Here is a 25,746-nt window from a genome sequence, read left to right as displayed (position 1 = left end):
TCCTCCCTGGAGCTGTCCGCCACGATGTCGTTCACGCCCTGTCACGGGCAAACACGCTCTGTGTAAAAAAAATAAATAAATAAATAAAATGAAATTCTCGCCCGTGACTTCCTGTTCCTTGAGAGATGGTTAGAGAGCAGACCCGGAGCTCCGTCCTTCACAGTGAGCGTGAAGCGGTCCTTCACAGTGAGTGTAAAGCTGTCCTTCACAGTGAGTGTGAAGTCGTCCTTCACAGTGAGCGTGAAGCCGTCCTTCACAGTGAGTGTGAAGTCGTCCTTCACAGTGAGCGTGAAGCCGTCCTTCACAGTGAGTGTGAAGCTGTCCTTCACAGTGAGTGTGAAGCTGTCCTTCACAGTGAGCGTGAAGTCGTCCTTCACAGTGAGCGTGAAGTCGTGCGGTGCGAATGCGGATGGCGTGTTTTGTGTTTCGCACACGCGTGTGCTCTTATTGGAGCTTCTTGCTCAACGCGGGTTTTCTGCAGATTAGGATGAAGCTCCTGTTCCCCTAGTCTCCCTCCCCTCTTCACAGAGAGCGAGCGAGCTGGCGGGTGGGCTGGTGGGTGGTTGAGTGAGCGAGCGGGTGGGCGAGCGAGCGGGCGCGGTTCTCTGCCGGAGTCCTCTTCACTCTGGTATTGATCAAAGCTCCGGCCCGCCGCTCACAGAACCGCTAACACCCTGAGAGAGAGAGAGAGAGAGAGAGAGGCTCAGAAACCCTGTCCCTGTTCTCTCACTGCGCCCTCTGGTGGCCAGCAGCCCGTCACTGCAGCTCGGTTTGAGAGAGAGCAGCAGAGTGAAGAGAGTCTTGTGTGTGTGTGTGTGTGTGTGTGTGTGCGCACACGCTGCGGGACAGGAAATGGGTGGGGCGGGGGCCGGTACAAACTCAATATAAACAGAGTCAGATGGCCTGAGCTGGGATAATGGGGGCTAATGACAGCGTGCTGCTCCAGAGGGGGAGGGGGGCGAGGAAGCCATCCGTCAGTCAAATCAGATTTACACTGCGCTGCCTGCACAGGAAGCATCGGAGTGTGTATCACAACTCTTCACATTAAAGCAGACATGGCTTTAAGGTATAGCTGTTATCGCCACGGTAATCACCTGCTGTACTGCAGATTGGTGGACGCCTGGTTTGGGTGAAGTGGCTCATAGCTGCTAGTACGACACATTCCTCATTTTCATATCAAATCAGTAGTTTATGCAAAACCTTCACGAGTACCGTGATGCATACAAATAATCATTTGAATAATGATGCAAAGTAAACCACGATTCAGATAAGGACTGTAGGGTGCATACGGGGGTTTTTATATATTCCAAACACTGTAAAGTGATACAGGGGATTGTAATGCTGTTAAAGAGATTTAACAAGTTAAAGCTTGTATGAGACACGTCATACCTCAATGGAATACCTTGCATAAAAGTCAGACTTGAGCTGTCTTATTAATGTCCTACTGAGAGGGTAAAACATACTTAAGAAAACAGTTTAGAAATTGCTTTGAAATGTTTAAATATCCCATAGTGATGAGTTTTTACAGTAAATGATCTTGATCTTGATCCGGCTGTGGAATTGAGCTAGCCTGTTAGCTGTGTGGAAACAAACGAAGTTACCTACAGGCTGTTCTCAGTTCCTGTCAGTGTTGGTGCTCCTGGGGGTTTGTTAGCACTCCTGGGGTTTTGTTAGCGCTCCTGGGCGTGTGTTAGCGCTCCTGGGGGTTTGTTAGCGCTCCTGGGCGTTTGTTAGCGCTCCTGGGCGTGTGTTAGCGCTCCTGGGTGTGTTAGTGCTCCTGGGTGTTTGTTAGCGCTCCTGGGCGTGTGTTAGCGCTCCTGGGTGTGTTAGTGCTCCTGGGTGTTTGTTAGCGCTCCTGGGCGTGTGTTAGCGCTCCTGGGTGTGTGTTAGCGCTCCTGGGTGTTTGTTAGCGCTCCTGGGTGTTTGTTAGCGATCCTGGGTGTTTGTTAGCGCTCCTGGGGGCTTGTTAGCGCTCCTGGGGGTTTGTTAGCGCTCCTGAGTGTTTGTTAGCGCTCCTGGGGGTTTGTTTGCGCTCCTGGGGGTTTGTTAGCGGTCCTGGGGGTTTGTTAGCGCTCCTGGGGGTTTGTTAGCACTCCTGGGTGTTTGTTAGCGCTCCTGAGGGTTTGTTAGCGCTCCTGGGTGTTTGTTAGCGCTCCTGGGTGTTTGTTAGCGCTCCTGGGGGTTTGTTAGCGCTCCTGGGGGTTTGTTAGCGCTCCTGGGGGTTTGTTAGCGCTCCTGGGGGTTTGTTAGCGCTCCTGGGTGTTTGTTAGCGCTCCTGGGAGTTTGTTAGCGCTCCTGGGGGTTTGTTAGCGCTCCTGGGTGTTTGTTAGTGCTCCTGGGCATTTGTTGGCACTCCTGGGGGTTTGTTAGCGCTCCTAGGGGTTTGTTAGCACTCTGGGGTTTGTTAGCACTCTGGGGTTGTTAGCGCTCCTGGGTGTTTGTTAGCACTCCTGGGAGTTTGTTAGCGCTCCTGGGTGTTTGTTAGCACTCCTGTTACGGCGAAGCCGGGCTCGCTGAGGTGTAACGGACGCCCCTCTCTCCCGCAGACGTGTACAAGCCGGCCGTGTCGCACCGCGACCTAAACAGCAGGAACGTCCTGGTGAAGAACGACGGCACCTGCGTGATCAGCGACTTCGGCCTGTCCATGAAGCTGACGGGGAACCGGCTGGTGCGCCCGGGCGAGGAGGAGAACGCCGCCATCAGCGAGGTGAGGGCAAGCCCCGCCCCCACACTGTCAAGCCCCACCCCCTCAGCCATGCAGAAAGGCTGTTATCACTGGCTGAGATATCTCTGCTGCTGGTCCTCTCTGTAATGATTGCGTTGCATGTTTTTATTCTCTTCATGGACAGCCTTATCAGCTGAAGGTAGCTGGAGTCAGGCGCTTGGCTCACGGTCCATTTATACAGCTGAGTAGTTAAGCTACAGAAGCAGCAACCGGTTCTCTCAAGGGCAATGCCTCTGCACAGCTAACCAGCCGCCCCCGTCCGCCCACCTCCTCCTGCCCCGCCCCACCTCGCCCCGCCCCTCTCTGTCCCGCCCCACCCCTCCCCGCCCCGCCCCACCTCGCCCTGCCCCTCTCTGTCCCGCCCCGCCCCTCCCGCCCCGCCCCACCTCACCCCACCCCTCTCTGTCCCGCCCTGCTCTGTCCCGCCCCGCCCCTCTCTGTCCTGCCCCGCCCCTCTCTGTCCCGCCCCGCCCCGCACCTCTGCCCTCCCGCAGGTGGGGACCATCCGCTACATGGCCCCGGAGGTGCTGGAGGGGGCGGTGAACCTGCGGGACTGCGAATCAGCGCTCAAGCAGGTGGACATGTACGCCGTCGGCCTCATCTACTGGGAGATCTTCATGCGCTGCACCGACCTCTTCCCAGGTGCGTCCGTCCGTCCGTCTGCCTGTCTGTCTGTCTCTGTCCGTCTGTATATCAGCCTGTCAGCCTGCCCGCCTGTCCTTCCGTCTGCCTGTCTGTCCGTCTGCCTGCCTATCTGTCTCTGTCCGTCTGTATATCAGCCTGCCAGCCTGTCTGTCCGTGTGCCTGGCAGACAGGCATTGGCCGATGAGAGGGTTTTACAATGGCTGCCATAGTCTCTGAGATAAAAATGCATGAGATTTCAAGCCCAGTTAGTCGAAAAGGATCCTCTCAGCCAGCTCAAAATGTATTGTTATGGAAACTGGTTATTTGCTCTGTGATATTTAAGATGTGTCTTTGATCACTCTCCGGTCCAGCTCGGTCAGGTTCGGCCAGGCCCGTCTGGCCTGGTTTGGCTCGGTCAGGCCTGGTTTGGCCCGGTCAGGCCCGGTCAGCGTTGGCGGTTCTGGTGTGAGCGCTGTGTAACGGTGCGGCTGTCTCTGCGCAGGGGAGACCGTGCCGGAGTACCAGATGGCCTTCCAGGCGGAGGCGGGGAACCACCCGTCCTTCGAGGACATGCAGGTGCTGGTGTCCCGCGAGAAGCAGCGGCCCAAATTCCCCGAGGCCTGGAAGGAGAACAGCCTGGTGAGGGGGACCGCCCCTCCGTCCCGCCCGACACAGTGCCCCGCCTGGGACACGCGCAGGAGTCACGTTTTAGTCTCCTGTCTCCTGGAAAACTGGCAGTCTCTCAGTGTGTTTATCATCACCTTTCTCTCTCTCATCTGTCTTTCTCTCTCCCTCCCTCTGTCCTTCTCTGTCTATTTTTGTCCCTCCTCCACACCCCCTCCCTCTCCCCTCCCCCCCCCTCTGCCCCCTCTCCCCCCCCCCCCCCCCCCCCCCCCCCAGGCGGTGCGCTCTCTGAAGGAGACCATGGAGGACTGCTGGGATCAGGACGCGGAGGCGCGGCTCACTGCTCAGTGTGCGGAGGAGCGCATGGCCGAGCTGCTGCTCATCTGGGACCGCAACAAGTCCGTCAGCCCCACCGTCAACCCCATGAGCACCGCGCTGCAGAACGAGAGGTGCGTGTGTGTGTCCCGGCCAATCAGCACGGGGCTGGCCCCCCGGCCAATCAGCACAGACCCGCCCCGGCCAGTCAGCACAGGGCCTGCCCCAGCCAATCGGCACAGACCCACCCTGGCCAATCAGCACTGGGCCTGCCCCAGCCAATCAGCACAGACCCACCCTGGCCAGTCAGCACAGGGCGCACTCATTCTCAGTGTTGCGCTGACCATGTTCCTTCTCTTCCTTCTCCCCCTCGCAGGAACCTGTCCCACAACCGCCGGGCGCCCAAGATGGGGCCGTACCCCGACTTCTCCTCCTCCTCTTACATCGAGGATCACGAAGGCGTGGTCAAGAACCTGCCCGGGGACATCTCCGCCCTGGGGACCAGCTCCGGAGGGGGCGGCAGCAGCGTGGGGGGCGGGACCTCGGGGAGCGGGGAGAAGAACCGCAACTCCATCAACTACGAGCGGCAGCAGGCCCAGGCCCAGGCCCGGCTGCCCAGCCCGGAGACCAGCAGCACCAGCCTGTCCACCACCACCACCACCACCACCGCCGGCCTCACGCCCAGCACCGTCATGACCACCATCTCCGAGTCGGGCTACCCCGAGGACGGGCTGGCGGGGGGCGCGGGCGTGCCCGTCTGCCTGCAGCTGACCGAGGAGGACCTGGAGACCACCAAGCTGGACCCCAAGGAGGTGGACAAGAACCTGAAGGAGAGCTCGGACGAGAACCTGATGGAGCACTCCCAGAAGCAGTTCAGCGCCCCGGACCCGCTCAGCTCGGGCAGCTCCAGCCTGCTGTACCCGCTCATCAAGCTGGCCGCCGAGGTGACGGGGGGCGCCGGCGGGGGCGCGGGGCAGCCCGAGTTCGGCGCGGGCGTGCCCGGGGACGGGCCGGGGGCCGTGTTCGCCCTCCCCAAACAGCAGAACCTGCCCAAGAGGCCCACCAGCCTGCCGCTCAACACCAAAGCCCCGGGGAAGGAGTCCTCTTCCCGCCTGAAGTTCGGCAAGCACGGCAAGTCCAACCTGAAGCAGGTGGAGACGGGCGTGGCCAAGATGAACACGGTGGCGGCCGCCGAGCCGCACCTGGTCACCGTCACCAACAACGGGCCCGGCGGGAGGGGCGGGGCGGCGGCCGCGGGAGGGGCGGCGGCGCTCAACGGCTACGTGGGCGGAGCCTCTTCGGGCGGGGCGCCGTACGGGAACACCAACCCGGCGGGCCCGCAGGCGGAGGGGGCGGCCCCGCTGCTGCAGACGCAGCTGAGCGGCGAGGACAGCCGGATCAACATCAACTCCAGCCCGGACGAGCACGAGCCGCTGCTCCGGCGCGAGCAGCCCCCCGCCGCCCGCGACCAGCGGCTGCTCGACCGCCTGTCCGACCACCACCACACGGGGCGCTCCAACTCCAACAACAACAACAACAGCAACGGCAACGCCAGCGCAGCCGCCGCTACTGCTGCCGGAACCAGCGGCAACACCAACGCCAACACCAACGCCAACGCCACCCCTGCCCCCGCCCCCGCCCCCGAGGGCGCTGCACCCCCCCCGGGCCCCGCCCCAGACCCCCCGCCCCCACCGCCCCAGGAGGAGGCCCCGCTCAGGCCGCCAAAACCCAGGAGAGCCCAGCGGCCCACCTCCCTGGACCTGACTGCGACCACTCTGATGGGTGAGCGGCTGCCTCCCTCTCTCTGTCTGTCTCTCTCCCTCTCTGTCTCTCTCCATCTCTCCCATCTCCCCCCTCCTATCTCTGTCTTTCTCTCTGTCTTCATCTCCCCCCTCCCTCTTTCTGTCCCTCTCTCTCTCTCTCACACACACAAAATCATCTCTCTCATACAAATTATGGGATTTTCCCATTCATAAGTAACATTTGGTCTGCCTCCAAAAGCAGATGCTAGCCGGCTAGTTAGCGAGCAGATGTGTTTGCTCCAGATGTCATCAGCAAAGCTGGGAGTTGGTGTCTCTGAAGGGAGTGATAATGTTCAAACTGAATACCAGCTTGCCTGTCAGATCAGCCTCGATAACACGCTGGGCTGGTCCTGATGGCACACATTGTACGTTGAGTATAGGATCACGGGATTAGCTGAACACCGATTTCTTTTCTCCTTTTTTTGTGCTTGCTGGCTTTATCGCGGGCGAACCCCAGCGACACTCTGTTGTTTTGCTAAGCTAAGTGCAGCGCACGTTTCACGCTGCCATGGTTACCAGTTAAAGCAGCAAGGCATGGTCTTGGCAACCGTCGAGTCCGTAGTATGACGGAGGTGAAGTGATGGTCATTTGTGCTCTTCTATAAGCGAGTGCACTTACAGAGTGTAACAGTGATGACGTCTTTTTGTAGACATTTCTTCCGCCATTGGTTCCCTCGGCAGATTTCCAATGCTTTTTTTCCATAGGCTTCTCGTTTTCCGACGAAAATAAGGTCTGTGGTTAACATATGCCTAAGGCACTTCCACGTTTTGTTCTACGAGATAAATTACACACAGTAATATATCAAACGTGAATTTCGAAGTCGTTATGTGCTTTAAAAAAAAGTTAAGTTGCTAACAAGTTGCTATATTGAAACTACAACGGTTTTGGCTAGCAGGGGGGCTAGTATGGATAAGAGTGGCGGTTGCCAGAATGCGACCGTTGTTGTTGCGGTGCGTGTGGCAGCGATGGCATGTTGCCGTGTCGTATGCCAAATCGGGAGCATCAGAGATCCTGTAAAAGGTAGTCTGACGGAATGCAGGATTACAGATGACGTGCAGGGTGCGGAAAACGTGAGGGTGCGTGCGAGCAGCACTAAATTTGATAATGCATTATCTAGCTGGTTCTCTGGCATTAGCTTATTTGGCTAGCTCCCGGCCGGTTAGCTAACTCCAACCAGCTGGGGAGACGGGAGATGCAGCGCCCGTTATTGTTCTAATCACCGTCCGCAGACGCCGCAGACGCCACAAACTCGGCTCTCGGAACTGCGAGTGCTCACCGTCGGAAGGGAAGGAAATGCCAGGAAGCTGATAAGAATCGGGAGAACATTCCGACTCGGTTGGAGCCTGCGATTAAAAAAAAGAAAGAAAGGGGTCTGATGAGATGTGCGCTCTGGGGGCCGTCAAACGGAACAAAAACAGAAAATGGACGGGGAGGCTGTGTGTTTACACTGAAGCTACACAGCCTTTTGAGACAGAGAGAACAATAAAGACGTGTGTTTGATTTCCAACGACCCGCACTTCTTTTTACCACAGGCGATCTGTTTGGATTGTAAAGTTCAGACAGAGATGTGGTGTCCTGAAGGGACGCGTTGTTTCATAGAGACCGGAGAGGGGGGAGCTGGGGGGGGGGTTTCTTGTCTTTGTCCTCGTCTGACCCGTGAAAACAAGTTCACTGCTGGTCTGGTCACTGAGTGCACCGCTACCCCTGCTAGCCTCGTTGCCCTGATCATCCATTTTATTTCTGCGTCTAATTCTAATGCAGCGGCACGTCCATCAATGCTCCACGTGCTCCTTTCAACTGGAGATACATGCAGTTACACGGGCTAACCACCAGAGGGCCATGTAGCGAATCAGACGCGAATTCACTACATTACATTACAGGCATTTAGCAGACGCTCTTATCCAGAGCGACTTACACAAGTCTTTTACACGTTTTTCACTTAATTAAAAGCCGTTGGAGTCGCAGTCTTTGAAAAGAGCGGCAGAAGGAATTTTGACGGTTGAACACTGAAATAATTCTCCTCTCTGTGTGCGTTTTTCTGTTCCAGGAGACGGAGCGTTGCGAGATGGCAAGACGGGGTCGGGCGAGAAGATCAAGAAGCGCGTGAAGACGCCGTACTCCCTGAAGAGGTGGCGGCCCTCCACCTGGGTCATCTCCACGGATACGCTGGACGGCGAGGTCAACAACAACGGGCACGCCCACCACGGGCAGGGCCAGAGCCAGGCCGGCGCCAGCAGGTCCAAATCCAGCACCGCCGTGTTCCTGGTGGGAGGGGGCACCGCCACCGCCACCCTCGCCTCCGACCCCCCCGGCATGACCTGCCTGTGAACTTTGACCTCTGGTCAGGTTAGAAGGCCGGGTTTAAGTGTGTTGGAGTGTAATGACAGCATTTTGTTTTTCCCAAGTCTTTTTTTTTTCCCCAACATCTGATTGAAATTTAGTTCAAAAAAAGAAAAGAACAGAAAGTTTATTGAAAAGACTGAGAATACCAAGCGCTTACTGTCGTAGGTCATCTCTTCTACTTCAACTGTATTCGAAGAAATTGCTTTAAACAGAACCCAGCTATGCAGCAACATTGGCTCTAAACACTTCAGTTCTTTTTTTTTTTGTTGTTCCTCCATTTTAATGTAGTGTACCTGTATCTGTGTATGCGCGTCTATTTGAAATGTTTCTTGTTTTATCGTTGCACTTTTAAATAAGTAATCTTAATCGCACAGTTAAGTCCGTCTGTGACCACGTTTTTGAAAAAAAAGTGGTCTTAAAAATGAGAAGAGGGAAAAAACATGACAATGTGTTGATTTTACAATCAGAGTAGACCGCTCATATTGACTTATGTGAATCTGCGTGCATATGTCCGTATGTAAAATGGTCTGTAATTGAGAAGAAACTGTGGTCTTTAAGACTGGGTTGACTGCAATGACATTGTTTCACCTTTTTTTATTTTATGCAAATTAGGTTCACATGTTTATGTATTTGTTTTGTGTTATATCTATGTATCCCTTATTTTGTATTATATTTTGAAATGTGCAATAGGCTTTAGCTTTGAGGTTCTTTTTAAAAAATGATTTAAATGTTGTTTTTTTTTGCCGCAGTTTTTTTTTTTGTTTTTTTTGATATTGTAAGCGGTGCGCTTACAGTTTAACAATCTTCTGTCCAAACGAGGACCCCGTGTTCCCGAGCTCACCCCCCCACAGACGACAATCCTTCCCTTTCTCACCCGTCTGATCAGAATCTGAGGGAGAAAGGTGAGCAGGTAATCAGCTGAACGGTGGGCGTGGTGTTGCGGTCCTGTCCCTCCTTTTGATTGGATGGAACGGGGGTCCCCGCTTTTTGGAAATGAAGCAGACTGAAGGCTCTGGAAGGAGGAGTTGGATTTTTGGAACATCTCCCCCCCCCTTGCCGTTACGTGCGACGACCGCAAGGGTTTAATCCCCCCCCCCCCCGGTTCCTCAGACTGTCCGCTCGTTCTGCAGTTCTGTCCCCTCATTCTATGCAATGCAACTCACCCGCGTATTCTCACCAGGAGCTGTGTGTGTGTGTGTATGTGTGTGTGTGTGTTTGGGAGTACGAGTGTGTGTGTGTGTGTGTGTGTGAGCATGCCTAAGTGTGGGTGGGTGTGAGTGAGTGTGCGTGTGTGAGCATGCGTGAGTGTGTGTGTGTGCTTGCATTCTCACCTCCTCATGTTCCTTGTCTGCAGAATGATCTGGTTAAACAGCCAGGACACTTCTGACAACTTTGGCACAAATGACTTTTTTTTTTTTCTTTTTTTTTTTGCGGTTTGTTTTTTCAATCAGAGCCCAGAACACCGCACATACTTTGTGTATGTGTACAACGCATCATTGTAAATGTTCACATATATATATAAATATATATCCACAAATGCTGTATGTATATACATACAATGCAACAAGCTCTTAACTAAAGAACATTTAAAAATTATTTTGGGCCGTATGTCTCCATGTGCTCCGATTTCTCTGGACGCTTGTAGGCGTCTGTTCCTCTGTGGCTGTTGTGTCCGTGTTCTGTCTCTGGGTCGTAGCGGGAAAGACGATTGGACGGCAGGAGCAGCTTCGGGCCAGCCCTGCCATTGGCTGGAACGTGTTTTTTATTTTCATTTTTTTTTTTGTTGCTTGTTTTTGTATTTTTGGTATGGTTTTGTCTGGAATAATTGCCCCTACAGAAGGTATGAAATGTTCCTGATGTCATGTTACATCACTTACAGGCTGTAAGCTGATTGGCTGTTACGGTGTATGATGCTGTCCTTTCGGACGGCATTTCCTTTGTTTTGGAACTCGGTTTTTAGTCGCGGTTGTCGGGCTTGGCGGTTTGTCTGACTCCGTTTCCGCCTCCTCGAGCGACAGTTTGACACGGAGAGCGTTGCCGCTGTCTCGTCACCAGGGGCCGGGACACGCTGATGTGTGGAGACCCTTCTAGAAAAGTCTCCCGTTGCCATCCTCACCCTCCTCCGTCTGCCTCTGCCACGTGCTGATTGGCAGATTGATTGATGTGCTGATTGACAGATTGATCGATGTGCTGATTGACAGATTGATTGATGTGCTGATTGACAGATTGATCGATGTGCTGATTGGCAGATTGATTGATGTGCTGATTGACAGATTGATCGATGTGCTGATTGACAGATTGATTGATGTGCTGATTGACAGATTGATCGATGTGCTGATTGACAGATTGATTGATGTGCTGATTGACAGATTGATCGATGTGCTGATTGACATTCTGATTGACAGCAGTTCCTCTCAGTCCGATTGGACGCTACTGAAAAGTCGGATGTTTGGCGTTCCCACCTGGGCCATTCTGAAGGCTGCTCACTTGGAGACAGGTGTTCCCGAACATCTGCCTTACACTACTCTTACTCTGTTTTAAATGTGAGCTGTTCAAGCTGCAAATGTGTTTTTATTTTTTGTTTTTATGGAGGCGGATAATTGTAAATTTGCATGGTATCAGTACAGTGTATGGTTAAAAAAAAAACTGCTCACTACTTTGTGCAAAGATTGAGGCGTTCTGTTTGCGGAGTTTTAATGAGGTTGCCTAGTTGCCATTGTCTTAAAGTAGCAGTCTGTTTCAGTCGTTTGCCTGAGTGAAAACACCTGGGTTTGATTCTGTTCAGGGTCTCCAACACTACAGCCTTACACTGTAACTTTATACAGCCAGGGGACACAAACACTACAGAGAGGAAAGGCAACGTGTGTGTGGAACATCACCTACCTCACACCACACGACACACACGATACAACACACAACACACGCAACACACACCACACACCCACACACACAACACACACACACACAAGCACACCACCAACACACCCACACACACCACACACACACACACACACACACGCACACCAGCACACACACGCATACACACAGACACACCACACCACACACACACACACACACACACAGACACACACACACACCACACGCAACACACAGCAACACAGACACACACACCACACACACACCACACACACACACACACACCAACACACAACACACACACACGCACACACACACCACACAACACAACACACACACGCATACACACAGACACACACACACGCTACATCGCGACTACTACAGTACACACAACACACACACACCACACACACACACACACGCACACACACAGCACACGACCGACACGCAACACACAACACACACGCACACTCACGCTAACACATAGACAACACACACGCAACACACACACACACACGCATACACACAGACACACCACACACACACACACACACACACGCATACACAGACACACACACACACACACACACACACGCATACACACAGACACACACACACACGCATACTCACACACACACGCATACACACAGACACACACACACACACACGCACACACACACACACACACGCATACACAGACACACGCACACGCACACACACACACACACACGCATACACACACACACACACACACACATATGCGCACGTACACACAGGCACACAGTCACACACGCTCACATGCACACACACAGGCACACACGTTTCTTTCTGGTATTTACACCCAAACATGTAATCGGAATACCAAGCAGTCAGAACTGACCAGAAGACGCCCTAAACCTGAAAGACATGCAAACAGACCAGTTAGAGGTGTGTCTCTCAGCCCAGCTCTCCCATCCGTGTCCTGTCTGCATGGGCAGGCAAGCAAGCCGCGTATCTGTATGTATGTAACATAGATCCACCTCCCCTTTGGTGTAAATAGGTTTGTATATAATGCAGCCATCCTCATATATGCATATATAACATTGATATCCAGAATCTTTGTGCTTTTTTAATTATGGTATATATATAGCTACTACCCAACTGTTGCTATGGGACCAGTAACTACAACAGTACTGTGATATTTATCTTGTGGAGAAATAGTGCGGTTCTGCTCTAAAAATAATTTCTGATCTGTAAAAAAAAAAAAAAAAAAAAAAAAATTGCTGTTCTTTGAAAGCATGTGCAAAAAAAAAACAGGATGAGGGAGTAGAGATTGGAACACTTGGCACCCGAAGGAATTAAGGATTAAGTCAGAACTGGACACAACGGACAAGATGATTGGTCACAGCGAACCCCCGAACCCAAATTTCTCCAGGTGGTTTTCCTGGGCTGGGATTGGGCTGGAGCGGACCCCCGGTTGGGGTCCGTCCCCTAGCAGGAGTTGAGTCAGGACCGTTTTCTTAAAAGAGTCGGTGTTACACTGTGGAAACCCTTCGGCCTGCAGATCGATCTGCCCTCTGCTCCCCGTGGAGGCCTTCGGCTGCTCTGATACATGGCCGCTGCGCTCGCGAAAGCGCGCGCTGAGAACCAGTAACGACTGTGACTTTGCTTACCGTAGGCGAAGAAGAGTACAGGCCAGTCCAGCTAAGGAACCACAGAACTGGCTCCCATTCGTACATTCTCCATAGTTCTCTATCCAGTCACCCCCTCCCCCCTCGTTCACATATGCATTTGTAACCCAAATGAACCCCAAGAAACTGCCATATCTAATCAAACTCGTGACAACAGGCCACAAGCTGCTCCCAGAATCCACCTGAGCTGGTTTTACTTTTTCTTTTTTTTATGTCATGAAGTGTCTGAATGAAGCAGTGGGTGACAAAATTGTATTAAATATTGTTTTTGTAAAAAAAAAAAAAAAAAAAGTGCTTTGTACACAATTTATTTTACAAAAAAAAAGGAATGCAATGTCCTGACTAATTTCTTTCTTTGTATGAATGAAGGGCTTGAGAGGCTGGGGTTTCGTTTCTCTGTAGAAACCGGAGGTTCACCTGCGATGTGATCCTGCATAAATTTGTTGCTCAAAAATTTTAAAAAAGCCACTGAAATGTTTTCTATTAAAGCTTGTAAAATAAGCGCATTGAAGAGAAAGGATGAAGAAACAGAAACCCAACGCTTTACGCCTGTTGAGAAAAATACATGCTTAGAAATGGCATTTAGAGGTTAAAAGCTTGCTGTAAAACCATGCATTACTACATTGATTAAAGATATTACGGAAAAAAGTGCTTGTGTCTCTGTCTGAATTTATCACTCGGAGTTGTGTGTTTTCTTACTCGTTTTTACACTGGAGAAAAACGTGAAAATTAATGGGAACCACTTATCAGTGATGTGGTGGAAGACCATTTTACTAATGGCAGGATGAAGATAAACTACTGATCCAGTTGAGCTTAAAACATAATGAGTCATAGAAGAACTGCAGAAGAATTGCATAAAATGGTCTCAAGCTCCATTCCTGGATGGTCGCAGTGTCTGCAGGGTTTATGTAGTTTCCTTTAAATTAGAAGTGAGTTTAGGCCTTGGAAACGAGGTATGTGCACTCTTAAGTGAAGGGATTAATTATTTTACGAAAAACTCTTTGAAAACAGAAGCAGACACTGTTTTTTTTTATATTTGAAGTTGAGATCCCTGCCATAAAACGACTTGTACTTTTATGGCCACAGGGGGGTGCCGTTTCTCAAAAAACAGTTTCATTCCAATTGGAGAGATAAAAAAATAAATAAATTACGTCGATGCCATTGTTCAGTTTTACGCTTCTTTTCGATAAGTCATTTAACGGTAGTCATACCGGAGGTCCGTCTGGGAAGGTGCGCGGATTGACGTGTAGACGGCATTTCGGTTAGTATTCAATATGCAAGCAGGAACACGTTTTCTAAATGCTTTACTATTAAGCCAGCAACATGGTCGGGCGTGCGAAAATAGCAGCGTTCTCGCGAGAAAAGACAGGTTTCGTATCTTACTCAATCCTTTGTAAGGTACACGTTCTAGAAGACACAAGAGATGTATTTAAATTAACACTTTAGTCATGCTAGATTTATTTACGTGTGACGCTGATTACATTTCTATTATAAAGTAATTTACAAATCAGTACAGTGCATCGGCTGTTCGTCCATTCGTTTTCTCTCACACACGTTTTCCAAACAGTTTGGAGAACAGTGGAAAACAATCAACATCTATATATGGACTTCCCTTTCGATTATGTTTAAATAATTCATAATTACACTCGCGTTCCAAAGGCTTTTTGTATCTTTAAGAAACTGGAAAAGGTTGGACTTTGTTGAGCGTCCAATGAGAAATTGCTACAGGGCTGGAAATGGCCAATGGGAAGCGCGGAGGTTGAGTCGATTAGGGGTTGGCAAAGAGACAGGGTGCGTGGCTAGTGAGTGGTTTTCAGTTAACTAGCAAGTCGTACCAGCCCCAACTGCGTTAGAAGTAGACGTTTGCGCAGCGACGGGGGTGAAGCACGGGCACGATAAATGGACTTTACAACAAAGGACAAAAGACAGTGAGCTAACTGCTTTTAAAGAAACCTCTTTTTTTCACCAGGAAATCTCGACTAAGGGGAAATTTACATTTTTTCCTCCTGCATTTACGCACAAAAGGGCGTTGCTGGATAAGACTAACATGTCTCAAAGAGTTCGAAGAAACGTGTCGCCGACTACCAGCATTACCGCTGCCAGCAGCGGGGGAGGTGGGAGTGGGGGTGCTGGAGCTTCGGGGACTAATGCGGGATTAAGTTCGTTCGGTCGCCTGCTGCCCATGAAGGCTACTGTTCCGTTTCAGCTGAAACTTCAGTCACAGCCCCCCCTGCAGACGAGGTCGCCACATGGTACCAGTAGTGGGGGTAACAGCCCCACGCGCAGCAGCAGCAGCAGCAACAACAGCAGCAGCAGCAAAGGCAGCGCCAGTGGATGCGAAGCGACCGGCACGCGCACGTCGACGTCGAGCAGTCGGAGTCCCACTCGTGCCGTCTCCGCCAGCGCCTCGGCAGTCATTTCCCCACTCGCTCCATCTTCCGTTTCGCCTCCTTTTTCTTCCTCGCACGCGAGCCCCGCCGCAGCCGTCGGCACACAGACTGGCAGCGCTTCCTCGCCGTCTTCGGGTGGCAGCCCCGCCGTCACGACCCACGTTTCCGCGTCAGGCACGAGCGGCGCGACCGGCAGACCCCCCCAACCACCACCTCAAGCACCCTCGCAACAGCAGCTCACCGTGTCCGCCTCGCACGGCAACATCCACAATAGCGGCAACAGCAACGTCATAACCAGCCTCTCCGCGCCCCCATTTTCTGTGTCCGCCCGGTCCCCCTGCTCTTCCCCCACCCAACCCCTGCTCTGGCTCTCCGATTGTTCGCTGGTGGCGACCTCCCTGCAGACGCCGCATTTTTCCGCTTCGCCATCCTCCTCCTCTTCCTCCTCTTCGTCATCCTCAGGTGGCAACCGGGAAAGACCGCAGCCCCCACCCCAACGCTCGTCCCCGGAGCACGGCAGGCAGTCTCCCGAGAGAAGAAGCCCAAGCTCGCCCATCTTCAGAGGTATGTGTCTGCCATCAAAAACAATAGATTCGATGAGCGAGTCGAGATGGAAAGTGTACACCTCCCTAGCTGCTTATGCAGATAGTAGGGATGCGCTGATTGAGGGAAAGGTAACGGTCACGGGAATAGAGAATCTGAATTGTAAGGTGGCGTGCACGCTGGAATGAATGCAAATAAACGCTTTCTATGCGTCTATTCATTCACCGATTCATCTCCCGGCGAGCCCTGTCCGCATCCGTTCGGCTCGCGCGGAGCATAAACAACTCTTGTAAGCGGCCGCAGCTAATCACTGTGGCATCTTTTGGGAATATTTTCTCTCTCTCACCGACTTCGGAGAGGTGTAGAGGAATTTTACATTTGTGTGTGTTTCTGCATTAATTCTCCCTTTGTGTCTCATTTCATGTTTTTTTTTTTTTTCACGAAACGAGAAAGGTGGTGCAGGCACAGGCTGCTTCTATTGTGCGCTGTAAATCAAATTAAACCTGTCATTTCCAGGCAGGTGCGTTTGGCACTGGCGCTGGAGGCAGGTGTCGTGTTGGTCCTCTTATGGATGTTTGTCCATTGTTACTGCCTTTTTTCCCCACAGATGGTTAATTCACAACAACCGAAGGCAACGGCTAGATTAGCAGCATCTTCATTGGCGGCGTGCCGTCCGTCCAATCAGCACTCACGTTCGCATTGTTGCTGCTGTTGTGCCGCGCGTGCTAAGCGTATTAGCAGCGGAGAGCTGAAAATGCCCATCTGCTACAGTACAGTAGAGGGGGGGGGGGGGGGGGGGGGTGTGTGGGGGAGGGGTCGGGGAGTACAGAAAAACAACATGGAAGCGAGGGAGGAACACGGGTACTGCTGGAGGGAATCTGGTCTCATTAACAAAAGAAAAAGGGAAGAGGCGAAGTAGCTCGTGTGGTGGCGGAGCAGGCAGCCAGCGGGACGTTCCCCTGGCCGTTCCGCGTGGCGTTCCTCCTCCGCGGGTTTTTGGTGAACAGAGAGGGGCTGGGCAGGCTGCCTTGGGCCCCTCCGGGGGACAAGAGGTCGGGCCTGTTGCGTGTGTGCGCACTGTTGTTGAGAGAGAACCGACAGTGATTACCAATAAATAAATACAAACTGTGGTTGATTGTGGTCACTTTTCAGGTCATCATTGCTGAGAATCTGTACGCTTTTAGGTTTTTAACTGCAGACAGTGCAGCTGGGGTTCAGCTGTGCAGTGAAAGCTCTGCGCCGGTCTCTGTGTTTCCAGAGAACGCTCTGCTCCAGCACACGCTCTTACACTGCGCAGCCCTGCGTGATTTGTGCTGAGCGTACGAAGGCGCCGTGTGTCCGGTGCGTATCCATCTGGCCGTTCCTTCCGCGGTGTCTCAGCCAATGGCGTGAGCCGGTCGCAGGGCACGTGCGCGAGGCCTGGTGACGCGTCCGGCGGCGGCCGCCGCGCTCCTGGCCGAGCTCGCGCGAGTGCAAAGGTATCGGGAGGAGACGTCCAGAAGCAGGCGCGCGATTGGCTCGGACGCATCGCTGGCGCGTCAGAGCAACACCCCGCGCGCTGCAGTTCCTCACTCTCGGGTTCACACACCGGTCTTATCTCACTGAAGCACGGCGCGCTCCACACACACGGAAGGGCCGGGGCAAGCAAGGCCGCTATGACACGTGCATGTAGCCCTTTTACACTGCTGTGTGTGTGTGTGTCTGCGCGCGCGTGTGTGTGTGTGTATAGTGTGTGTGTATGTATAGTGTGTTTAGTGTGTGTGTGTGTGTGCGCATGTGTGTGTATGTTTGTGTGTAATGTGTCTTGAGTGAGTGTGTATGTCTAATGTGTGTGTGTAGTGAGTGAGTGAGTGTGAGTGTGTGTATGTGTGTGTGAGTGTGTGTGTGTGTACATATGTGAGTGTGTGTGTGTAATGTGTGAGTGAGTGAGTGTGAGTGTGTGTATGTGCGTGTGTGTGTGTCTGGGTATGTGTAGAGTGTGTGAGTGTGCGTGTGTGTATGTGTATAGTGTGTGTGTGTAGTGTGTGAGTGAGTGAGTGTGAGTGTGTGTATGTGCGTGTGTGTGTGTCTGGGTATATGTGTAAAATGTGTGTGTGTGTGTATGTGCCTGTGTGTGTATGTGTAGAGTGTGTGCGTGTGTGTATGTGTCGAGTGTGTGAGTGTGTGCGTGTGTGTATGTGTAGAGTGAGTGAGTGTGTGCATGTGTGTATGTGTAGAGTGTGTGAGTGTGAGTGTGTGTATGTGCGTGTGTGTGTGTGTGTGTAGTGTGTAAGTGAGTGTGTATGTCTAATGTGTGTGTGTGTAGTGTGTGAGTGAGTGTGTGTATGTGTGTGTGTGTGTAGTGTGTGAGTGAGTGTGTGCGTGTATGTGTGTGTGTGTAGTGTGTGAGTGAGTGTGTGCGTGTATGTGTGTATGTGTGTGTGTGTAGTGTGTGAGTGAGTGTGTGCGTGTGTGTATGTGTATGTGTAGAGTGTGTGAGTGTGTGCGTGTGTGTATGTGTATGTGTAGAGTGTGTGAGTGTGTGCGTGTGTGTATGTGTATGTGTAGAGTGTGTGAGTGTGTGCGTGTGTGTATTTCATTGCTAGGTTAGTGCTTTGAAACACGCTGAGTGCCTGTATCCCTCCATTTTGCCCTTTTCCCCTCAGATGTAGCGCTGTGTCCTCCTGGCGCTGGTGAAACATGCTTTTCCGGCTCACAGCCTGGTCTGTGGACTTTATCCGCTTGACATGTCAGTGTGCTGCTTTCCCTTCCTCCCCCCAGAACCACAGCCCTGCCATTCATTTTCTTTTTGTTTTTTGGTTTTGGTATCCAAATGCGCAAGTTTCCCAAATTCATTCAGCCTCCCCACTGAAATGTGCCATTCCCAATGTAATGTTGAACAGTGCTAATGGCTGGTTAGATCCTGCCCTACTTACAACTGCATTAACACATGTTCTCACTTTGGCCAGACTCAAACCATGCCAAGCATTACTGTTAATTCGGCAAAAAAACGTAGTTATTTAAACATCAGCAAAGAATGGGAAACAAGAGTATCTGTGTGAATTGAAATGATTAATGCATTTGCTCGTTCAATAGCAGCCCTTTCTGGGCTATCTGATTAATCTGGTTATGAGCAGAAATAGAAGCAGCTTTGGGAAGTCAGGAGGCCGTTTGATCTCAGGCCTGTGCGGCAGCTCCAGTGGAGTGTTTTTAAAAGGGGGGGGGGGAGGGAGCAGAGAAATTCTAACTCATTAACACACGGCCCTTTTCATACCTGCCACCAGAAGCACCTGGGTCACCTTTACCTGTGAAAGCACCTGGGTCACTTTTACCTGTGAAAGCGCCTGGGTCACCTTTACCTGTGAAAGCACCTGGGTCACTTTTACCTGTGAAAGTGTCTGGGTCACTTTTACCTGTGAAAGCACCTGGGTCACTTTTACCTGTGAAAGCGCCTGGGTCACTTTTACCTGTGAAAGCACCTGGGTCACTTTACCTGTGCTAGCACCTGGGTCACTTTTACCTGTGAAAGCGCCTGGGTCACCTTTACCTGTGAAAGCACCTGGGTCACTTTTACCTGTGAAAGCGTCTGGGTCACTTTTACCTGTGAAAGCACCTGGGTCACTTTTACCTGTGAAAGCACCTGGGTCACTTTTACCTGTGAAAGCACCTGGGTCACTTTTACCTGTGAAAGCACCTGGGTCACTTTTACCTGTGAAAGCGCCTGGGTCACTTTTACCTGTGAAAGCACCTGGGTCCTTACCTGTGAAAGCGCTGGGTCACTTTTACCTGTGAAAGCACCTGGGTCACTTTTACTGGCTAGCCTGGGTCTTACTGGAAAGCACCTGGGTCACTTTTACCTGTGAAAGCGTCTGGGTCACTTTTACCTGTGAAAGCACCTGGGTCACTTTTACCTGTGAAAGCACCTGGGTCACTTTTACCTGTGAAAGCACCTGGGTCACTTTTACCTGTGAAAGCGTCTGGGTCACTTTTACCTGTGAAAGCACCTGGGTCACTTTTACCTGTGAAAGCGTCTGGGTCACTTTTACCTGTGATAGCACCTGGGCCACTTTTACCTGTGAAAGCGTCTGGGTCACTTTTACCTGTGAAAGCACCTGGGTCACTTTTACCTGTGAAAGCGCCTGGGTCACTTTTACCTGTGATAGCACCTGGGTCACTTTTACCTGTGAAAGCGCCTGGGTCACTTTTATCTGTGAAAGCACCTGGGTCACTTTTACCTGTGAAAGCGCCTGGGTCACTTTTATCTGTGAAAGCACCTGGGTCACTTTTACCTGTGAAAGCACCTGACCTGTGAAAGCACCTGGGTCACTTTTACCTGTGAAAGCACCTGGGTCACTTTTACCTGTGATAGCACCTGGGTCACTTTTACCTGTGAAAGCGCCTGGGTCACTTTTATCTGTGAAAGCACCTGGGTCACTTTTACCTGTGAAAGCACCTGACCTGTGAAAGCACCTGGGTCACTTTTACCTGTGAAAGCACCTGACCTGTGAAAGCACCTGGGTCACTTTTACCTGTGAAAGCACCTGACCTGTGAAAGCACCTGGGTCACTTTTACCTATGCGTTTTGTAGGTGTGGTGCTGGCAGCGGGTTTGTGAGCGAGAGGAAAAACAACAACAGTGCAAGGACCGGCTGTAACAAGCCAAGTTCAGACATGTAGTGCTCCAACCGCCTCCTGCTCTGCCCCCAACCTCACGGGCGGGAACACCAGCTTTTACTGCTGTCCCAGGAAAGGTCTGTTATTCTGCGGGTGTAAAACTACAGACCTGACATTCTGTGGCTGTAAAACTACAGACCTGACATTCTGTGGGTGTAAAACTACAGACCTGACATTCTGCTGGTGTGAAACTACAGACCTGATATTCTGTGGCTGTAAAACTACAGACCTGACATTCTGCAGGTGTAAAACTACAGACCTGATATTCTGTGGCTGTAAAACGACAGACCTGACATTCTGTTTGTGTAAAACTACAGACCTGACATTCTGCAAGTGTAAAACTACAGACCTGACATTCTGTGGCTGTAAAACTACAGACCTGACATTCGGCAGGTGTAAAACTACAGACCTGAGAGGGTGGGGTAGGAGGGGGTAAGAGAGAATGTGAGAGAGGGGAGTGAGGTAGAGGTAAAGAAGGGATGGAGAAATGAAGGTCATGTAAATATTATGTGACTGTTGGGGTAACCCACACCTGCTGTGGGTTCGCCCCTGTGGATCAGACCCACAGCAGCAGGGATGTTCTCACATGTGAAGGTCAGACGGCAAACGGAAAGGTCGCGGGTTCAGACACGGCCGCTGTCCCGCCAGAACACAGCCCCAGACAGCGGGACGCGTAACGCGGTGTCGCTGTGTGTCACCGTGGTCACCGGGGGGGGGGCGTTGGGGGGGGGGGAGGGGGGGAACTCCCTCCTGGAGTGAGGTGCTGTTTGTTTCCCTTCCCTGGACCAGTTCTCTGAAGCTGGCAGTGCATCTTAATATTTCACTGGTTCTTCCTCACAGTGCCAAATGCTACTGGCGATAGCCAGGATTGGCCTATTACAGTGGCCAATAGGACCATCTTATCTATCAGGTCTTCAGCAAACTCATCTCAGGGAGGTGAAGTATGTCTCTGCTACTGACAGGGCAAATATCACTCAGTATTCTTGCAGTGCATATTGCAAAAAACTGACAGACCTTGGAGAGGTGAAAGTTTAGTTTGTATTTTAAAATATATATATGTAAACAGCCGTATTGGTAATTGAGTAAATGGACAAACCTTGACATAAGCTGACTCAAAGATAGTCTGGGGTTGGCTAAAGAGTTCTGATGCTTTTGTAAGTAGAATTCTTCAGAGGTATTTGTGGTGTCTCCTTATCTTCAGACTGGGGGGGGGGGTTATCTGGGGGAATTTTTGTATGGAGCAGGCGGAGACAGACAAAACAACCAACCCTCCTACTGTAAAGGTGATTAGAGCTCTTTCTGTGTGCTTTCGCACTAAGGACCTTATCTGTGTGGATGTACCCAACCACACATCCAGACTGGGCTGATCATTTTCTGTGTGTGTGAGTGTGAGTGTGAGTGTGAGTGTGTGTGTGTGTTTGTGTGTGTGTGTGTGTGTGTGTGTGTTTGTGTGAAAGCACCCCTCATTCAACAGCTGGAGCAGGGCTGCCCAACCCTGTTCCTGGAGATCTACCATCCTGTAGGTTTTCACTCCAACCCTAACAAAGCACACCTCATTCAACAGCCAGAGGTCTCATTGAGATGCTAATGAGTAGAATCAGGTGTGCCAAATTAGGGTTGGAGTGAAAAACCTGCAGGGTGGTAGATCTCCAGGCACAGGGTTGGGCAGCCCTGGACTGGGAAATTCAGATGGTTCTGAGTTCTGAACCCGCAGAATCCGCGCGGCATGCTGCTCTTGTAGTTTCCAGAGTCTGCAGAGAAACCTGGGCGTAGATGTTCCGTTCTGACTGGAGAGCTCCCCCCATCCCGCTGTGCTTTTAGACCAGTGTGAAGGTGTTTGAGCACCGCTGTCCTCAGTCCTGTACCTTTATGGTGAACATCGCTGGGAAGGAACAGCCCCCCCCCCCCCCCCCGTGCCATCAGAAACACCCCATGCCCCTCTTACAAACGGCAAACCAGCCATGTTGGTTTGGGGCAGCAGTGCACTTGCTCGCACACACCTGGAAAAGGTCTTTTTTTTAGTTTTTTTTTTCATCATGCTGTGCCGTGTATATGGAAACGCTAACCGCCACTGTGCATGCTGGGAATGAGTAGCCCTGGAGTGCTGCTGGTTAGCGGCTAGGTCCTCCCCGTCCGTAGCTCACGCAGTGCATTCCACCCCAAATACTCCCCCCACCCACCCCCATCAACCACCTGTCTGATTAACCCAGGTATGTGTGTTTACCTTCCTCAAGAGGACGCCGTCGTCGTCCCTGGTGTCCCGCCCGGGTGGTTTGTGAGGGCTTGGTTTCTGCTTTCTGTGCCTTTTTGCCTTTTTGTTAGGCAGAGTTTGGAAGCTGTGAGTCCGCCGCGGAGCTGTGGAAGGCTGTGGTGTGACACAGGGAACGTGGCTGTGCGTTTCTGCGCCTTCTGCGTGTTCACAGCGAACATCCTTTCCCGTCTGCTTCAGCCGAACGAGTGGGGAAGTGACACTTCAAGTCTTTTAAGTCTTGTTTTCACGGAGGGCAGCGACGGAGCAAAACAAGTTCAGACTTATTAGAACGCTGGATTTATAAGACAGGCCGATCACAACCCTGTCTGTGTCTTGCTAGCACACAGAGAGGCAGTGAAGAAAATAAAAAAGCTAAGGGCTTCTGGAGAGAACTCTGTGCAGGGCTTTTGTTGAGAACAGCAGTCCTGGGGCTCACTGAAGCTGGTCCTGGAGCAGGTGGTTGACCTCCACAGCAAGCCAACTTGTTCTTTTTTGTTCAGATAAAAGCAAAAGATCTAGGCCTAACAGTACCTTCAGATTAATGGATGTGTTTTCCCCTGAAGTCACCAGAAATGATCATATCTCAGTGGTTCTTTCATATTTCTTCTGGGGGGCATGACCCCCAGCCCCCCCCCTCCCCCCCAAATGGTTGCAGGTCTTGAGGTCTATGCAAAAATAAATAAAAAAAAACAAAACAAAAGCAAAGTCTTCAAAGGGCTTTTGTGACTTATTCAGCTAAATATTTACAGTGTTTACAATCGAAAGGAAAACAGGATGAATAAACTGTTGTGCTTAGTTTAAAAAAAACAAACAAACAAGCATCTTGCACGCTGCCCCTTGTGAGAACAGGCAGAACCATGCTTTTATTGTGACGAGTGTGTGTTCTTGTGTGTTGAGACCACAAGGACAGACAAAATGGCAGGTGTTTGGTTAAACGTTCCATTACCCCCCCCCCACATTTCCCTTTGAGCAACTGTTGATTTCCTTGAAAGAGTTCAATCAATTTTTTAGAGAGGGAGAGGGAAAGAGCAGGGGAGCCTGCTGGAGGAGTCCTTCTGAGAGGAAGGAAAAAGAAAGAGAATAAGGGTGGGAGGAGGCTGGGAGGGAGGGAGGGCGGGAGGGAGGGGGGCAATTATTTGTGGAGTCTCTGAAAATGTAGGTCATGGCAGTCAGGCAGTGTGTGTGCAGGCTGGCCTGTGTGGCTCCACCACAGCCCGCCGGTCGCTAATCAGCTTTAAATTCATTAAAGATGGCCGCCGCACGCGTCCAGCCCGTCTCAATCCGCGCGCCTCCTCTGCTCTCTGTCTGCGGCGGGAGGAGAGGGGTTCAGCCCAGGCTGAGAGTGTTTACAGCTACGCCGAGCCCAGGGCGAGCCCGCAAAGCTCACAGGAGGGTGTGTGTGTGTGTGTGTGTGTGTGTGAGTGTGTGTGTGTGTGTGTGAGTGTGTGTGTGTGAGTGTGTGTGTGTGTGCATTTGTGTGAGTGTGAGTGTGAGTGTGTGTTTGTGTGTGTGTGTGTGTGAGGGTGTGAGTGTGTGAGTGTTTGTGTGAGTGTGTGTGTGTGCGTGAGTGTGTGCGTGTGTTTGTGTGTGTGTTTGTGAGTGTGAGTGTGTGTGTGAGTGTGAGTGTGTTCGTGTGTCTGTCTTTAAAGAAAGACATCGAAGCATGTCTTCATTCTGAAATGAAATGAATTGGAGTTTATAGAACAGAGGTAAAATGTTGCTGCCAGGACCAAGTGACACAAAGGAAGCTAATGCATGTGCCAGAGTTGGCGGGTTTTGGTGTGTTTTTCTGGGTTTGTGCTGGTTTGGTTGGTGTCCGGCTGTTTTCACACTGTTTACAGAATCTTAATTTTGTGTTTTCTGACACCATTTAATGAGACAAGTATTTTCAACTTACACACACGCACAAACACTCACACACGCACAAACACACACACGCGCACAACCCATCCATCCATGTCACTTGAGAGAAATGAATGGCAATTTTCTTTTTTATTTATTCTAAACTGATAGTTTCGCAGCTGCAAGTAACACGTCTCTGCTGCTAGCGCTAGCTAGTGTCTGATTGGCTGTAAGCGCTAGCTAGTGTCTGATTGGCTGTGAGCACAAGCTAGTGTCTGAATGGCTGTAAGCACAAGCTAGTGTCTGATTGACTGTAAGCAAGCGCTAGTGTCTGATTGGCTGTAAGTGCTGTCTAGCATCTGATTGGCTGTGAGCGCTAGCTTGTGAATGATTGGATGGCAGGCATCAAATAACGGTGTTTGTGTGGATTTTTTATTTTTTTATTTTTTGGCACCTGGCAGCTTCTGACTGGTCCATATTACACAAGAAGCTTCATTATTTTAAATATTTTAGCTGATTAGTTTTTGTGGTGGAGAAATAACGGGCATTGTGGCCTTGTGCCACAGCAGCGCTGCTTCTGGAGGTCCTTGAATGTGTCCACAGTGTTCTCCTCTTCGTCCTCTTCATCCTCCTCCTCTTTCTCATCCCCAGCATGTTTTTGTTTATCTGAGCCCCCAGGCGTTACGGTCACTGTTCAGGCTCCTCTGACCCCTCTCTTCCTCTCTTTCCCTCTCTTCGTCTCACAGATTGAAATTTAAACATGTTTCGGCATGATCATAAAAATAGTGTTGCCTAAGCCGTTGATTTATAAGTAGACCACATGCCATGCAGTGCTGATGGATGCTGTAATGTAACAACAATAACTGTGGTCATTATTTTCTCTCCCTCCCTCTCTCTCTCATTCCCTTTCTCTCTTTCTCTCTCCCCCTCTTCTCCCCCCACTCTCCTTCTCCTCCTCCCCTCTCTATCCCTCCCCCTCTCCTCCTCTCCCTCCCTCTCCTCCTCCCCTCTGTATCCCTCCCCCTCTCCTTCTCCCCTCTCTATCCCTCCCTCTCTCCTCCTCTCTCCCTCCCCTCTCTCTCCCTCTC

General features: G+C 51.3%; 2 protein-coding genes across 2 annotated transcripts in view; both read left to right on the top strand.

Moving 5' to 3' along the window:
- Positions 1–10,029, top strand: part of LOC135240461 (bone morphogenetic protein receptor type-2-like) — a 64,147-nt gene extending 54,118 nt beyond the window's left edge. The window contains exons 8-13 of the mRNA XM_064309926.1: positions 2,547–2,707; positions 3,220–3,367; positions 3,852–3,988; positions 4,250–4,422; positions 4,665–6,070; positions 8,138–10,029. Coding sequence (XP_064165996.1) covers positions 2,547–2,707; positions 3,220–3,367; positions 3,852–3,988; positions 4,250–4,422; positions 4,665–6,070; positions 8,138–8,418 — 2,306 coding nt within the window. The 3' untranslated portion in view covers positions 8,419–10,029. The remainder of the gene's footprint in view (positions 1–2,546; positions 2,708–3,219; positions 3,368–3,851; positions 3,989–4,249; positions 4,423–4,664; positions 6,071–8,137) is intronic.
- Positions 10,030–14,212: 4,183 nt separating this feature from the next.
- Positions 14,213–25,746, top strand: part of LOC135240703 (protein FAM117B-like) — a 35,173-nt gene continuing 23,639 nt past the window's right edge. Inside the window, exon 1 of the mRNA XM_064310562.1 lies at positions 14,213–15,934. Coding sequence (XP_064166632.1) covers positions 15,028–15,934 — 907 coding nt within the window. The 5' untranslated portion in view covers positions 14,213–15,027. The remainder of the gene's footprint in view (positions 15,935–25,746) is intronic.

This window comes from Anguilla rostrata, chromosome 15, assembly GCF_018555375.3.
Source record: "Anguilla rostrata isolate EN2019 chromosome 15, ASM1855537v3, whole genome shotgun sequence".
Lineage (NCBI taxonomy): Eukaryota > Metazoa > Chordata > Actinopteri > Anguilliformes > Anguillidae > Anguilla > Anguilla rostrata.
The sequence above is the reverse complement of the archived record's forward strand: the minus strand, read 5'-3'. Positions and strand labels throughout refer to the sequence as shown.